Source organism: Lagenorhynchus albirostris, chromosome X (assembly GCF_949774975.1).
Source record: "Lagenorhynchus albirostris chromosome X, mLagAlb1.1, whole genome shotgun sequence".
NCBI lineage: Eukaryota > Metazoa > Chordata > Mammalia > Artiodactyla > Delphinidae > Lagenorhynchus > Lagenorhynchus albirostris.
Window position 1 is genome coordinate 124808494 of NC_083116.1, and position 18041 is coordinate 124826534.

Here is an 18041-nt window from a genome sequence, read left to right on the forward strand (position 1 = left end):
GCGGGGAGCGCAGGGGAAAGAAGCATGAGGGAAGGGGGCCCCGTTCCCGCCGCCCCGCCGCCGGGAAACTCAGGCCCCCCTCGACGAGCTTGCATTTTGCTTCGGTCTTCAAAGGAGGGGCAACGCTTCAAAACATGGGTCACCTGGGAAACCATGGGACCAGTGATTTCACCTGCTTGGTCATATCTACTGTGACCTGGAGAAAATGCAATTTTACACTTTCATTTCCTCGCCTTCAAAAGCTGGCCTAGTTTGTCTGCTGTGGATAAAAGAATGATAAGCCCCACTGCAAATAACATTCAAACTGCACATCTGTCACTTGAGATACTCACCACTTTCTCTCTCCCCTCACGTGCCATTCAGATTAGCTTTTAAAATTAAATGTCAAGCCACAGCATGAAAATGGAAAAGCAAGGCCTCAACTGTTCACAGGTCAAAGAAAGAAGCTAAAAGCATCAGTGTAGCTGCCCTGCATCTTCCAAAAACCTTGGCACGGGCTTACTGCCCTCTTGTATGTACAGTGGCCAAACACCTGTCAGAGAGAGATGGGGGGCAGGTCCGTCTTCCTAACAAAGTCCATTTTCCGAAAAGTATTCTGAATATTTTCAAGCCAGGCTAAATGCAGCAAAGAAACAGACCATGGAAACTGAAAGGCCTTGGTAATAGCGTATTTTATATTTTGCTGTATGAAAAACATGTTCATTTCTCTAGTGATCAGACATGTGCTACAGAACAGACTTGACTCTGTTCGTGGAGACTGCATGTGACCGCCGATCCTGACCGGGAGCTGCATTTATGTCACCCCTACCCCACCCCCGCCCCCCAGCTGTCATCAACCTGAGGATGCAAGTGGATCTTTACCCAAATTCAAGTTAAGTTTGGATTCTCGGGTGTGATTTCCAGAGTGTGAGACATTCCTGAGGAAATTGTTCCTTTCTCAGCACCCCTTATCCCCCCATCATTTAATCCCCTGTACCTTCAAAGCAGACTTCTCCCAGCAGGCACCAGAAGAAAATAAATCCCTTTGCATCAGAGACAGTCACCTGTTTAATAACGTTCATCCTTCCTTGTTCTTAAGGCAAAAATTCAGGTTTGTGTTTGACCACTGCACCCAAGTGCACAGCTTCTCAGACTTTTTTAAATATTTATTTATTTTTATTTATTTATTTATTTTGGCTGTGTCGGGTCTCAGTTGCGGTATGCAGGATCTTTCGTTGCTGCACGCAGGCTTCTCTCTAGTTGTGGCATGGGGGCTCCAGATCGCGTGGGCTCTGTAGTCTGTGGCAGGCGGGCTTAGTTGCCCCTCGGCATGTGGAATCTTAGTTACCACTAGGGATTGAACCCACGTCGCCTGCATTGGAAGGCGGATTCTCAACCACTGGACCACCAGGGAAGTCCCTAGACTTTTGTTTTTTTTAATTCGTAAGAATACCACAAAAAGCAACAGTCATGGAATACAAGGGGGTTCTGGGGGGTTCCCAGCGTTCTGCTCCTGGCCCTGGGTGCTGGTCACACAAGTGTGTATGTTTTGTGAGAATTCACCAAGCTGTACACGTCTCCATATGAATGATATACTCCAAGCCTTAGCTTCTTCACTTGTAAAATGGGGTTATAAATCTCTATTCCATAGGCTTGCTGTTTATCAAAAGCGTTGTTTCTTGTTGATTAAAAGAATGTCAAGTGCCCTGCACATGAGAACGTTCAGTAAAGGTCACCTCCCCTTTTCCCCTCGTCACAATCTTATTCTGGGGACTAGGGTGCTATCCCCAGAAGGATAGAGGTTGCCTCCCTCCCCTGACACCTTCCCTCCCCTTCACTTACCTTCATGCCAAAGGTAAATATGGTAATGACGATTTTGAAGATCAGCGCCAGGGCCAGCTGCCACATGGCCGTGTAAACCCCGACCCCGGCCGGGCGGTCGGGGATGTCGTCCACGGGTCGCGTCATGTTGGGGTCATTGATGTAGTCACAGAGCTGGGAGGACTCGAGGGCCCCACAGTCATTGAAGAGCTCGGATATGAGCTCGCTCGTGCTGCGGCGCGTGTAGGGGTTGGGGTAGGCGACGATGGCAGTGATGGCGGTCACCGCGATGACCTCCAGCACCGGGTACTTCCCCAGCTTGGTGGTTTTGCGCCTCCTGCACCAGGCGATGTTGCAGCGGATGAAGAGGGTTCCCCACAAGCCCCCGAAGACCCCAAGCAGGATGAAGGGGAAGAGCTCGGCCATGTACCAGGGCGTGTGATACTCCACGTAGAAGAGGACGAGGCGGCTATTCCCAAAGGGATTGATGGATCGCAGCGTGAAGGCTGCCACCAGGGCCGCAAAAAAGGACCGCCACAAGGTCTTTAAGGGAAAGTAGTAGCTGACCTGCGACCAGCGAACAGGTGGAAAATCAGAGACTGGCGGAAGAAAGAGCTGCCCTGAGCCCCAGCCCCTGATCAGCAGCCACCTGCTGGCATAGGCCACAAAGTCACACTCAAGACCAAAGATGGGCACTTCCTCAACCTAGGTGGGAGTATGGCCCAAATGCACTAACAAAGATATTTAAAGGACTCTATGTCTAAAATTGGAACGGATACTAGTCAAGGTGTGTTTGAGCTATTTTTTAAGAGAAATGAGAACACTTCATCATAATTCTCTTTATGGCACAGAGATCATCCTAAAAGAAAAGAAACCTCTGATTTGATTCTCCAGACAACAGATCATGGGTTGAAACCCCTGGCCCAGCAAACGTATCTGGAGGGCACATGAGTTAAGAACGGTTTGTACATTTTTAAATGGGTGGGGGAAGAGAGAATTATTTTGTGACATGTGAAATATTCAAAAGAACAAGACTTAGTGACAAGTGGTAATGATATAAAATCCAAACTTCAGCATCCATAGGGAAGGTCTTGTTGGAAGGCAGCCATGCCACGCACGTGCGTGTTGTCTGCGGCGCCTTCAACGCTACAAGGGCAGAGCCCAGTGGTTGCGACCGAGCCCTGAGACCCACAAAGCCTAAAATATTTGCTACCTGGCCCTTTACAGACAACGTGGGCCAACTGCTGGACTAGATCCATTTGCGTTGCAAAACATAAAAATGCTTCATTGTGTTGTTTATGAAAACGAGAGAGGAGACTGCAAATCTCCCCCAGAAATCACACTGGCAAGTTTTCAACAGGACTCGAAAACACGTATTTCATGGCGAACACTGCGGCTCCTTAATGAGCTGCAGGAATCTCTCAATCCTCCTTCGCATCTAGTCCTCAGAGGGCTAGAGAGGGAAGCCTCCTGCCGCCCCGACCCCCCATGTGTTCCTCGGCGCTCAGAACCACGGGGCCCTCCAGAGCCCACGCTCACCTCTTCCAGACTGAAAAGCACACCCCCGATCGGAGCACCAAAGGCGACAGAGACCCCAGCAGCGGCCGCAGCTGACAGCACCTGCGAAGCAAAGAGCTCCCCGTCAGCCCGAGGCCTTTCCGGCAAATCAGCGGGTACTGGTGAGCCCGGAGAGGGTGGGAGGGCGCTTCATCCTGCACCTGCTCACCTCGCGCCTCTTGCCCTCGTTCTTGCTGTACTTGGAGAAGAGGCTGCTGAAGAAGTTGCCACAGCAGCATGCCACGTGCACCAGTGGCCCTTCCTTGCCAAGGCTCAGGCCCGAGGACACCACCAGCACCAGGGTGACAGTCTTGATCAGCAGGGTCCACTTGCCCAAGTAGCCCCTGATGATGAAGCCACTCAAGATGGTCTTTATCTGAAACACAGGATGGAGAACGATAGGGAGTGAGCCGCTTCAGCGCCACGGCTAGGAAAGTAACCTCTCCCTCCTCTGAGAAGCATCTTTCAAACTGAGAGTCACTAAATCATATGGAGGACAGGCTGCTTTAGTTGTTAATTTAGCTATAATTTTATATTGAGAATTTATATTAACGCCTAATTTTATATATTAATGGAACCCTGAAACAATTTCAATGCATAGTAAATCTTAATAATTCCGAGAGTAATGAGAGATCATAACAAGGACTGAGTAAGTAATTATCAGTCTCATTTTATTTATGGCATTTATCCTGTGCATTTTACCCTCTGTTGTGTTGAAAATTGATTTTAACTGTTCTGTATCTATTGATTTTAACTGTTAATTTTTCACTACTGAAAGATGGCCAAGATAAAGGGACATCTGGCTGGCTATGTGACAAAGCAAATACAACAAAATATCAATTGAACTTTAGATCAGGGCCGGCAAACTATGGCCCATGGGCCAAATCCAGCCCACGGCCTGTTGTGTATGACACACGAGCTAAGAGGGCTTTTAATGTTTTTAAATGTAATATGTAAACAAGACTACCGGTCTTTTAGTGAGAATAGTTCCTCAATTTTGCCTCTTGACTCACAAAGCCCAAAATATTGACTCTCTGCCCTTTATCGGAAAAGTCTGCCAACCCCTGATGCAGGCCAGGGGTATATGGGTGCTCAATTATTTCGACTTTCCTGTATGTTTGAAAATATTCTTAATACAATATTGGAAAAAGAAGATGCTCAACATTCTAATAACGCACCTCTGGGGGATGTAAGGGTATCTGAATCCACGGCAACCCCTTCCCTTCCGTTGAATCTTGCCCCCTGGTACTGAAAAGTACTTTGACTACAGGTGGAGCTGCCTCGTGCTCCACTTTCAGACCTGCAACTGTTTTGTAAATGCCAAATAATGGCTTTCTCCCTAAATGTGCACGTGAATTTGCATAATGCTTTTAGAATTCAACGGGGTGCCAATCTCAGTGATTAACTTCATCTACTGGAGTCCTCTTCCCCCAAAACAGGGTTCTTCTGGATACGGAAGCATCACCAATGGGTAAGAAACATTTTACCTTCAACCTCTCCTGCGACTGGCTGAAATGGAGTGAATGTTTACTGCCCAGCTAGCAATTTACAAGCCTGTAATCAGAGATTTATTAGACAGTGAGTGAGTCAGCTAATGAAATTCTTGGTCAGAATCCGTTTTCCCATTGTATAATACATAATGGGACAGTCTCAGCTCTTGTCGCCGTCAGGATGTTTACATAACGTCAAAGAGCCTCCTAGTGGGCGCCAAGAAATCAGTTTCTCAAATAGCTATTACTGTCCTCCACCAGCGCTCTGTGGCATCACCTGGAGAATTAGGCACCAGTGAGGACGAGTTATCCCCCCACCCCGAGATCTGATGTAACTCGTCTGAGGTGTATCCTGGGCATAGGAGGTTTACAGCCTCCCCAGGTGATTCTAAAATGCAGTCCAGTAGAGAAGCACTGCTCTCGTCCTGAGAAGAGCAGTACAGGTATTCCTAATTACTCAATGTTTAAGGGAGGTCCTGAAACACTCTTTGGCATCATGTCACCTGTGATGATTTGGAGAGGGTCGTGAAGTGAACTAATCCTAGCAATTTTACAGGTGTGTGACTGGACCATTTCCATCTCAGGAATTCTTGATAGAGATCTGTTTCTTAATTCAAGGAGGAAGACCAACAGTGAGTGAGCGTGTGGGCATCCGTTCTAAAGAACTCACTAAGATCCTTCCTAGAGAACACGAGTGAGGTCTTCCAGCTCTACAATCAGATGGTATTTCTTGAACTAGCCTTTAACTAAAGGCAGACAAACTAGCGGTGGTTAAACTGGTCTTTAACTAGTGCTAGTGGGCCTATTTGAGCCTGTGCTCTGGGGATCTCAGATCCCTTTATTTAAGGGACGTTTTAGTATGCCTGCCACAATCCTGCCCTTTTGTGTTGCCTAGAATAAAATTATCTATAATGTTTTGTCAGTTAGTTAATGTGGATTTGGACCCCAGGGTACAGTTGAAGAGCATAATACCATTTAGAAAATTACAAGCATCTAAATTACCTGAGCCTTTGCCAGCCATGACATGTGGTGAATTGAACAATGTAAGAGGTATTTTGTAATTCTCTAAAATGACTTTATAAAATTGTCATGATCAAATTAGGGACTAAAGAAGGCAAATTCATTCCCAGTAGATGCCAAAATCCAATCGCTTGCTTTAATTTGGATCAACAGAGACTGAGTCAAGCAGGGCTTTAGGGCGATGTATTGCAGCACATTTGTGACTTGATGGTGGTAACTTTAAAACCTCTCTGGCAAATAAATATTTGTGAGAGAGTTCACATTGTATAGAACTGAAACATCAACTCAAAGTAAGTTCTAGGGGGGCATGATTACTTTTTTTTTCTTTATTTTATTTATTTGGCTGCGTTGGGTCTTCGTTGCTGCGTGCGGGCTTTCTCTAGTTGCGGCAAGCGGGGGTTACTCTTTGTTGCGGTGCGCGGGCTTCTCATTGCTGTGGCTTCTCTTTGCTGTGGCTTCTCTTGTTGCGGAGCATGGGTTCTAGGCGCATGGGCTTCAGTAGTTGTGGCACGCGGGCTCAGTAGTTGTGGCTCGCAGGCTCTAGAGCACAGGCTCAGTAGTTGTGGTGCACGGGCTTAGCTGCTCCGCGGCATGTGGGATCTTCCCGGACCAGGGCTCGAACCCGTGTACCCTGCATTGGCAGGTAGATTCTTAACCACTGCACCAGCAGGCAAGTCCCTAGGAGGACATGATTTCTTATACGGTCCACAGTGGTTCTATGAATGAAGCAGATAGTAGTAGAGTCATCCTTGCCCAGTTCGCTCTAAGTTCTGAAGCCCAAGAACTAGTGTGCACTTTTAAATGTGCTTTGTAGAGCTAATACAAGAGCATTTATTACACAGAAAAGAAATGGTCTCTAAATTTGTATTTTTTTTAATGTTTCAAAGGAGTTTTTGACACTGGCTGGGACCTGGGACCCTTTGCTGCAGTGCTGCAATGCTTGCACCTGGACAAACACCTAGCAACAAAATACAAAGAAAGTATAAGGGACTAAAAGTAACTGCATGCATGCCCAGTTGGGGCAAATTCTGGACAACAAGGTACAAAGAGACCAAAAAGCCCCACTGCCACTTCTGAAGAGTCGGGAGCAAAAGCAGGGCACTGCGCATGCCCCCTGCACTCAACACCACCAAAGGGGTGGGCAGACCCCCTAAGCCTCCCCTCCGGCCGGACCCCTGGACACACCCCTCCCCTCACCGCATATCAGGAACCAGCTCGCCCTGCCCCCCAGCAAGTAGGCCAGCAAGGGCACCTGTACTTGTTCTCCCTCCCCGCCTGCTGCAGCTCGGGCCCCAATAAAGCCTTGCCTGAATTTCTTGCCTGGCCTCTGATCACTTTCTATTGATTAAGGAGGTCAAGAACCCTGGTCAGTAACACTGTCATCCAAAGTAATCTAAATGTTTCAGAAGCAAACATTATAAAGGATGAGTGATTTTTTTTTTTTTTTTGCAGTACGCAGGCCTCTCACTGCTGTGGCCTCTCCCATTGTGGAGCACAGGCTCCGGACGCGCAGGCTCAGCGGCCATGGCTCACGGGCCCAGCTGCTCCCCAGCATGTGGGATCTTCCCGGACCGGGACACGAACCCGCGTCCCCTGCATCGGCAGGCGGACTCTCAACCACTGCGCCACCAGGGAAGCCCGGATGAGTGATTTTTAAACTGTTCAGAAGTGCACTGCATTCAAAGTTTGTTCCGACACTGCCAATCACCTCCTACGATGGGAAGTTTATTTTCTAAAGATCTCATTTAGTATCTTTCCTGAAGTGAAGAATAGCCCTGTATCTCAAACTGAGTAGAGCTGTTTGCATGGTCCGTTGGGTTTTAACTGGAAGGACATCCTTTATATCCAGGAACTACTTATTTGCACTTACTTTTCACTCTGCCCCTCTCCTCCAAGAACTGGGGTAGGTATTGCACCCTTAGGTTAGGAATTTCAAGCTCTACTATAATAATAGGGAAAATTTTCTACTACTGAGTCATAATAACCAAAGCTTAATTATGAAATCTCCATTGGGCTCCTGGTACTTGAAAAGATTATTGTGAACTCTTTTATAAATAGAGACATGAACCTGTTACATATTATATACGGCTGAAAGCATGTTCATGTACCCACTACCAAGTTTAGGACAGAAGAGCAGGTACCTTTGAAAGCCCTGTTTGCTTCCTCAGTGGAACCTTCCTCCTCCCGCCTCCAATCATTCCCTTGCCTTCCTTTATAGCTTTAGCACATATGTATATCACTATACAGTATGCTTGTTTCATTTTGGCTGTTTTAGGGCCTCTACATAAATAGATTCATACTTTATTTAGATATTCTTCTGCAACTTACTTTTTTCACTTGATACCGCTTTTATGAGTTTTATCCATGTCAGTGTGTTCCTTGTGCTTTGTCACACGGGAAACAATGCTCAACTCAGTAGTTTATTCCTTTTGAGTTCAGCTGCCACAAATAAAGATGCCTGCTTTGGACGAAAACCAGGTCCAGCCAGCCCCTCCCAGATAGAGTTCCCTGTCTGTCTAAGAGCTGAGCCACGCACCTCTGGTTCTTGGAAGGGGAAGATGGGATTGCCCCCACATCTTTTATTGCTGCTTTAAATTCCCCACCAGTTCCCCACTGGCCATCTCCTTATTTTGATAGGCGGCTGAGTCCAAAAGCGCGTGCTGTTGGGCATTGCGATCAGAAACCGAGATGCCAACAGTAATCTGTTCTTTTTAGTGTCCCGGGTGCCTTCGGTCTTCGATATCCAATAAAACGCAGTCAGTTCTGCCTGAACACTTGTTTGGAAAACCCAAATTTGTTCCAGTGTGATTCATGCAGTCAGGGCAGAACTTGAGCATAATGCCAATTTCGCATCTGTTTCTGCACAATTTCATCTGGGAGAAACACAAGGCGGAAAACTGCAGCTGCGAATCGAGCCGTGCAGGGCTACACAAAATGCACACAGGCACACGTCTCAGACGACTCCCAGCTCACGCATGCACTAGGGGAGTATTCACACATTTCTTAACCATTTAACGTGTGTCTAACTCTGCTACTGCTTTTATGAGGTTCCCGTCTTTTTCATGTGTCACCAGTGAAGTTTCTGAGTGCTGTGCCCCTCGCCCCATCTTCCCCACAAGCTCTGTGGTTTTGATGATGCAGTTTTGTGATTTTTAGGAATGCATATGGTGCCTTAGAGCAGCAGTGGCTGTACCGAGGAAACAGGATGGTATTGCAGCTTATTTTTCAGGCTCCTGCAGCAACACGCTCATATAAACCATCCAAAGTTCAGCATGAAAGTCTTTTTTTTTTTTTTAATCTTTTCCTGGATCAAGACAATGTTGAGCTTTCCTTTCGATGATCCTTTAATTACCCCAGCCCTTTGCATGAACTGCCCAGACCAGCGGCGGTGCTGGCGACACCACCAAAGAGTGTGGGTGCACTGCCATGACCGCTCACATCTTTATCAACTCGGCATCTCCACCGTCTATGGGCGCTGCTGAAGCACCGACTTGAAGGAGAATGGAACAGCAATGATTAGAATGATCATCTAAGTGCTTTTAGAATGATTTCTGGCTAAAAGTTTTACTATGTGGGCTTTTTGGGAATTTGCTCAAGCATCGTTATTCTAACCCAGCAGATCTCCTTGGTTTGAAGTTTGGTCTTGGGCATTCCTCCTGGTCGATGAGGTCACTTCCCTCATACTCTGGTTACAAGAAAGTGCTGAAAAATATTTATAAAAACTCTAAACTCACAAGGGTGCATTCACGGTGCATGTACTGAACGTGGAATTCATTTTTTAAAGATTGCTATTACCCTGTCACCAGAAGAACAAAACGTGGCGAGGGAGTTTACTCATCAGTAAGCTTTCTGAGCAGTAAACCTCCACCGTTGTCCTCTTTCACGTTCCATCATAGACGCACTTATGAGTTACTAGAGTGCCACGTTTGTGTGTGTGGTTGATGGACTCTGACTCCACAGGCTTTAAGAGTTATGCCTGGTTTGTAAAGACAAGAATTTAAGCAGCTGAGAAGCAACAGAGCATAAAGCCAGACAGCTGGATTCGACTCCCAGCTCACCGGCTTAGTGACCTTGGGCAAGTTACTTAACCTCTCTGTGCTTCAGTTTCCCCAACTGTCAAATGAAGAATAACAGTACCTACCTCATAGGCTCCCTGTGAGGACTAAATGAGTGAACAGATGTCCAATGCTTGGAACCGTGCTTAGCACAGAAGTACCACGTAAACATTTGCTATTCTTATTATTGGCACAAAAGAAATTCATTCAGCCCCCACTCACCTCGGGTATACCAGAGCCACAGGCGTATGGTGCAAATACTCGTACCAGGGAGACGGCCAAAAACGCAAACAGCAACGCCCACAGGATGTACATTAGGTAATTCAGAATGTAAGCGCTGGCACCCTAAACGAGACACAGAACAAGAAAGAACACGTGAGCCACCGCAGAACCGAGCGACGCACCTGCCCCTCCGCCAGGCAGCTTCTCTCCGGGTCCTGTGTCAGCGAAGAGGCAGGGTTGGCTTTATCAGCTGCTGCCATTGCTACAGTCGGTTCACACACACAGCGCTGGCTGCTTCTCCGGGAGCTGTGTACACACACCTTCTACCAGGTGAGATCTCAGCAGTCATAGAAACTGTGAATGAGGCTTGGTTTTAATGGCTCCGGGCCCTCAAGTTAATGAAAGGTGTCAGAGAAAATTCTGCCTTCGAGCCCCGGGAAGGTTTGTTTGGTCTCGTGTATGGTGGATCAGCCTCTTTGCTTTCATGAAGGCCACATCCGTGCCGCAGCACGCAGCTGCCCTGCCAGTGAGGAAGTGTGGGAACTGCGTTTCAGAATACTGCTACCCAGATGTGGTCCCTGGACCTGGGCGTGGGCTGGAAATGCAGAGTCTCAGGCCCCGCCCCAATAGTTCAAATTATCTGATGTGTGGGGAACATTTTCTGAACCAAACACACAGTCTGGGGTCTCTGAGGCGGAGGACCTGGTCTGTGGGCAGAGACCACAATTCTCCAGGCCTCAGCTTCCTGCCACCATCTGGATGCCGCACGTGATGGAGAGGGAAAGTGAGGCCACCTACAAGCCAGGCTGTGGGCACGGCTACACGTGTGCCTGTAAAACGCAAAAACACGCTCCAGGAGACGGCTCGAGCCTCACAATCACAGACATTCACACCCTATGTGGGGAGAAATCAGACCGAGGAGTACATTTCACCTAGTGAAAAATGGACTTTTTTGAGACTAAAAATAACGTCTCACCCTTACTAACAGTAATTCTTTGAATCAAAGTATAAATCTTAGAAATGGCTGAAAAGCTAGACGGCCATATTTCCCCCCAAAATAGGAGAGAAGAAATCAAACATGGCGCCCAGCCAATTCTGCCTGCCCGCCTCCATCAACTCAAGTAGAGAATTTATTTTTGTATTTTTGGAAGTAATGGAGAGCACTGAGAATGTGTGAGATTTCAAGATCCCGGTCTACTTCTGAGATTTGAAGGAATTAATTTTCAACTCCACTGAGAAAGAGGTTTAGCAAATGGCAAAGTGCATTCCAAATGTCTTCAGCTGCATTAAGTCAATCGGGCAAGAGAGCGGGAGAGGGAAGAGGAGAATAAAGGGATCACATCTATCTTCCAAGAACACTTCTAGCTTGAATGGTCCTCACATTGCCCCTAATGTGAATCGTTCCAACCTAACTCCCCCTCACCTGGGCTTCTGATCTGTCGATGACCCACAGTCATTGTGGTAACCACTGAATTCGGTTAGAAACTAACCCTTTTCCCCAGCTAAGATGTGTATGTGGATCTGAAGCTTGGAGTGCCATGAAGGCAAGCAACAGGTCTGTGCTTCACTGCTACATCCCCTGGGCCTGGGATATTCCCATCACAGAAGGCCCACAAACATCCTCTGTAACGTGCTCCTAAGATGCACTGGAAGATGGTAACTTAATTCACAATGAGACAGCACTTCACACCTGTTAGGAGGGCTATAATCCAAACCAGATAACAACTGGGGTCGGTGAGGATGTGGGGAAACTGGAACCCACATACACTGCTGCTGGAGTCTCAAGTGGTGCAGCCACTCTGGAAGAGAGTCTGGCAGCTCCTCAGAAGGTTAAATATAGAGTTGCCATGTGACCCAGCAATTCCCCTCCTAGGTATCTACCCAAAAGAAATGAAAACATATGTCCACACAAAAACCTGTAGACAAACGTTCAAAGCAAAATCATTCATAATAGCCCCAAAGTGGAAGCAACCCATGTTACTCAGCTGATGAGTGGAGAAATGAAATGTGCTCTATCCAGACAATGGAATGTTATTTGGCCATGAAAAGGAATAAAGTACCAATCTATGGTATGACACGAACGAATCTGGAAGACATTACGCTAAGTTAATGAAGCCAGACACAAAAGTCCACAGGGGCTTCCCTGGTGGCGCAGTGGTTGAGAGTCCACCTGCCGATATAGGGGATGCGGGTTTGTGCCCCGGTCCAGGAAGATCCCACATGCCGCGGAGCGGCTGGGCCCGTGAGCCCTGGCCGCTGAGCCTGCGCGTCCGGAGCCTGTACTCCCCAACGGGAGAGGCCACAACAGTGAGAGGCCCACGTACAGCAAAAAAAAAAAAAGTCCACGGACTGTATGATTCCATTTACATGAAATGTCCAGAACAGGGAAATCTGCAGACACAAGAAAGTAGATTCGTGGTTGCCTAGGACTGGCAGACTTGGGGGGAAATGGGGAGTGACTGCCGTTCCGTACAAGGATTCTTTGGGGGCGATGAAAATGTTCTAGACATTCACAGAAAGACAGACAAGATGAAAAGGCAGAGGGCTATGTACCAGATGAAGGAACAAAATAAAACCCCAGAAAAACAACTAAATGAAGTGGAGATAGGCAACCTTCCAGAAAAATAATTCAGAATAATGATAGTGAAGATGATCCAGGACTTTGGAAAAAGAATGGAGGCAAAGATCGAGAAGATGCAAGAAATGTTTAACAAAGACCTAGAAGCATTAAAGAACAAACAGAGATGAACAATACAATAACTAAAATGAAAAATACACTAGAGGGAATCAATAGCAGAATAACTGAGGCCGGAGAACAGATAAGTGACCTGGAAGACAGAATGGTGGAATTCACTGCTGCAGAACAGAATAAAGAAAAAAGAATGAAAAGAAATGAAGACAGCCTAAGAAACATCTGGGACAACATTAAAGGCAACAACATTCGCATTATAGGGGACCTAGAAGGAGAAGAGAGAGAGAAAGGACCAGAGAAAATATTTGAAGAGATTATAGTTGAAACTTCCCTAACATGGTAAAGGAAATAGCCACCCAAGTCCAGGAAGCGCACCGAGTCCCATATAGGATTAAACCCAAGCAGAAACACGCCAAGACACATAGTAATCAAATTGGCAAAAATTAAACACAAAGAAAAATTATTGAAAGCAGTAAGGGAAAAAGGAAAAATAACATACAAGGGAACTCCCATAAGGTTAACAGCTGATTTCTCAGCAGAAACTCTACAAGCCAGAAGGAAGTGGCATGATAAAGTGACGAAAGGGAAGAACCTACAACCAAGATTACTCTACCCAGCAAGGATCTCATTCAAATTCAACAGAGAAATTAAAAGCCTTACAGACAAGCAAAAGCTAACAGGATTCAGCACCACCAAACCATCTACAAAAAATGCTAAAGAAACTTCTCTAAGTCGGAAACAGAAGAGAAGAAAAGGACCTACGAAAACAAACCAAAACAGTTAAGAAAATGGTAATAGGAACATATATATCAATAATTACCTTAAATTTGAATGGATTAAATGCTTCAACCAAAAGACACAGGCTCGCAGAATGGATACAAAAACAAGACCCATATATTTGCTGTCTACAAGAGACCCACTTCAGACCTAGACTGAAAGTGAGGGGATGGAAAAAGATATTCCATGCCAATGGAAATCAAAAGAAAGCTGGAGTAGGAATACTCATATCAGATAAAATAGACTTTAAAATAAAGAAGGTTACAAGAGACAAGGAAGGACACTACATAATGATCAAGGGATCAATCCAAGAAGAAGATATAACAATTATTAATATATATGCACCCAACACAGGAGCACCTCAATATATAAGGCAACTGCTAACAGCTATAAAAGAGGAAATCGACAGGAACACAATAATAGTGGGGGACTTTAACACCTCACTCACACCAATGGAGATCATCCAGACAGAAAATTAATAAGGAAACAGAAGCTTTAAATGACACAAAAGACCAGATAGATTTAATTGATATTTATAGGACAGCAGATTACATCCAAAAACAGCAGATTACACTTTCTTCTCAAGTGCGCACGGAACATTCTCCAGGATAGGTCACATCTTGGGTCACAAATCAAGCTTCAGTAAATTTAAGAAAACTGAAATCATATCAAGCATCTTTTCTGACCACAAGGCTATGAGACTAGAAATGAATTACAGGGAAAAAAACGTAAAAAACACAAACACATGGAGGCTAAACAAGACGTTACTAAATAACCAAGAGATCACTGAAGAAATCAAAGAGGAAATCAAAAAATACCTAGAGACAAATGACAATGAAAACACGATGATCCAAAACCTATGGGATGCAGCAAAAGAAGTTCTAAGAGGGAAGTTTATAGCTATACAAGCCTACCTCAAGAAACAAGAAAAATCTCAAATAAACAATTTAACCTCAGCTAAAGGAACCAGAGAAAGAAGAACAAACAAAACCCAAAGTTAGAAGAAGGAAAGAAATCATAAAGATCAGAGCAGAAATAAATGAAATAGAAACAAAGAAAACAACAGCAAAGATCAATAAAACTAAAAGGTGGTTCTTTGAGAAGATAAACAAAATTGATAAACCATTAGCCAGACTCATCAAGAAAAAGAGGGAGAGGACTCAAATCAATAAATTTAGAAATGAAAAAGGAGAAGTTACAACAGACACCGCAGAAATACAAAGCATCCTAAGAGACTACTAAAAGCAACTCTATGCCACAAAAATGGAAAACCTGAAAGAAATGGACAAATTCTTAGAAAGGTAAAACCTTCCAAGACTGAACCAGGAAGAAACAGAAAATACGAACAGACCAATCACAAGTAATGACATTGAAACCGTGATTAAAAATCTTCCAACAAGACCTTCCCTGGTGGCGCAATGGTTGAGAGTCCGCCTGCCGATGCAGGGGACATGGGTTCGTGCCCCGGTCCGGGAAGATCCCACATGCTGCGGAGTGGCTGGGCCTGTGAGCCATGGCTGCTGAGCCTGCGCGTCCGGAGCCTGTGCTCCGCAACGGGAGAGGCCGCGACAGTGAGAGGCCCGCGTACCGCAAAAAAAAAAAAGAAAAAAAAATCTTCCAACAAACAAAAGTCCAGGACCAGATGGCTTCACAGGTGAATTCTGTCAAACACTTAGAGAAGAGCTAACACCCATCCTTCTCAAACTCTTCCAAAAAATTGCAGAGGAAGGAACACTCCCAAACTCATTCTATGAGGCCACCATCACCCTGATACCAAAACCAGACAAAGATACTACAAAAAAAGAAAATTAGAGGCCAATATCACTGATGAATATAGATACAAAAATCGTCAACAAAATACTAGCAAACAGAATCCAACAACACATTAAAAGGATCATACACCATGATCAAGTGGGAGTTATCCCAGGGATGCAAGGATTCTTCAACATATGCAAATCAATCAATGTGATACACCACATTAACAAATTGAAGAATAAAAACCATATGATCATCTCAATAGATGCAGAAAAAGCTTTTGACAAAATTCAACGCCCATTTATGATAAAACTCTCCAGAAAGTGGGCATAGAGGGAACCTACCTCAACATAATAAAGGCCATACACAACAAACCCACAGCAAACATCATTCTCAATGGTGAAACACTGAAAGCATTTCCTCTAAGATCAGGAACGAGACAAGGATGTCCACTCTCACCACTATTATTCAACATAGTTTTGCAAGTCCTAGCCACGGCAATCAGAGAAGAAAAAGAAATAAAAGGAATACAAATTGGAAAAGAAGAAGTAAAACTGTCACTGTTTGCAGATGACACGATACTATACATAGAGAATCCTAAAAATGCCACCAGAAAACTACTAGAGCTAATCAATGAATTTGGTAAAGTTGCAGGATACAAAATTAATGCACAGAAATCTCTTGCATTCCTATACACTAATGATGAAAAATCTGAAAGAGAAATTAAGGAAACACTCCCATTTACCACTGCAACAAAAAGAATAAAATACCTAGGAATAAACCTTCCTAGGGAGACAAAAGACCTGTATGCAGGAAACTATAAGACACTGATGAAAGAAATTAAAGATACCAACAGATGGAGAGATATACCATGTTCTTGGATTGGAAGAATCAATACTGTGAACATGACTGTACTATCCAAAGCAATCTACAGATTCAATGCAATCCCTATCAAACTACCAATGGCATTTTTTATGGAACTAGAACAAATCATCTTAAAATTTGTACGGAGACACAAAAGACCCCGAATAGCCAAAGCAGTCTTGAGGGAAAAAAACGGAGCTGGAGGAATCAGACTCCCTGACTTCAGACTACACTACAAAGCTACAGTAATCAAGACAATATGGTACTGGCACAAAAACAGAAACATAGATCAATGGAACAGGATAGAAAGCCCAGAGATAAACCCACGCACCTACGGTCAACTAATCTATGACAAAGGAGGCAAGGATATGCAATGGAGAAAAGACAGTCTCTTCAATAAGTGGTGCTGGGAAAACTGGACAGCTACATGTAAAAGAATGAAATTAGAACACTCCCTAATACCATACACAAAAATAAACTCAAAATGGATTACAGACCTAAATGTAAGAGTGGACACTATAAAACTCTTAGAGGAAAACATAGGAAGAACACTCTTTGACATAAATCACAGTAAGATCTTTTTTGATCTACCTCCTAGAGTAATGGAAATAAAAACAAAAATAAACAAATGGGACCTAATGAAACTTAAAAGCTTTTGCACAGCAAAGGAAACAAGACAAAAAGACAACCCTCAGAATGGGAGAAAATATTTGCAAACGAATCAATGGACAAAGGATTAATCTCCAAAATATATAAACAGCTCATGCAGCTCAATATTAAAGAAACAAACAACCCAATCCAAAAATGGGCAGAAGACCTAAATAGACATTTCTCCAAAGAAGACATACAGGTGGCCAAGAAGCACATGAAAAGCTGCTCAACATCACTAATTATTAGAGAAATGCAAATCAAAACTACAATGAGGTATCACATCACACCAGTTAGAATGGGCATCATCAGAAAATCTACAAACAACAAATGCTGGAGAGGGTGTAGAGAAAAGGGAACCCTCTTGCACTGTTGGTGGGAATGTAAATTGATACAGCCAATATGGAGAACAGTATGGAGGTTCCTTAAAAAACTAAAAATAGAATTACCATATGATCCAGCAATCCAACTACTAGGCATATACCCAGAGAAAACAATAATGCAAAAAGACACATGCACCCCAATGTTCATTGCAGCACTATTTACAACAGCCAGGTCATGGAAGCAACCTAAATGCCCACTGACAGAGGAATAGATAAAGAAGTTGTGGTACATATATACAATGCAATATTACTCAGCCATAAAAAGGAACGAAATTGAATCATTTGTTGAGACGTGGATGGATCTAGAGACTGTCATACAGAGTGAAGTAAGTCAGAAAGAGAAATACAAATATCGTATATTAACGCATGTATGTGGAACCTAGAACAATGGTACAGATGAACCGGTTTGCAGGGCAGAAGTTGAGACACAGATGTAGAGGACAAACGTATGGACATCAGGGGGTAAAACCGCAGTGGGGTGGGGATGGTGGTGTGCTGAATTGGGCGATTGGGATTGACATGTATACACTGATGTCTATAAAACTGATGACTAATAGGAACCTGTTGTATAAAAAGAAAAAAAACAACTAATACTAAACTTTCTTTGGGTTATTTGTATGGAAATATGTTAATATAAATGTTTCAGACATTACATGAAATTCCTAAATATCTTATATGTTCTGGTATAATGTTATAAGTCATAATTCTAGTTATTACTTTAAAATGTATATCTCAGAAATAACTAAGTTTCCTTGTCAATTGCATTATTATGAACTTT

At 44.4% G+C, this 18041-nt stretch overlaps 1 protein-coding gene across 3 annotated transcripts in view; it reads right to left on the reverse strand.

Annotated features, from left to right (window-relative positions):
* The window catches only part of CLCN4 (chloride voltage-gated channel 4), a 78512-nt gene that overhangs the window by 18249 nt on the left and 42222 nt on the right, over positions 1-18041 (reverse strand). For all 3 annotated transcript variants that reach the window (XM_060136810.1, XM_060136809.1, XM_060136811.1), the window contains 4 exons: positions 10145-10267; positions 3527-3733; positions 3340-3420; positions 1822-2367 (listed from right to left, as the gene is read on the reverse strand). In XM_060136810.1, coding sequence (XP_059992793.1) covers positions 1822-2367; positions 3340-3420; positions 3527-3733; positions 10145-10267 — 957 coding nt within the window. The remainder of the gene's footprint in view (positions 1-1821; positions 2368-3339; positions 3421-3526; positions 3734-10144; positions 10268-18041) is intronic.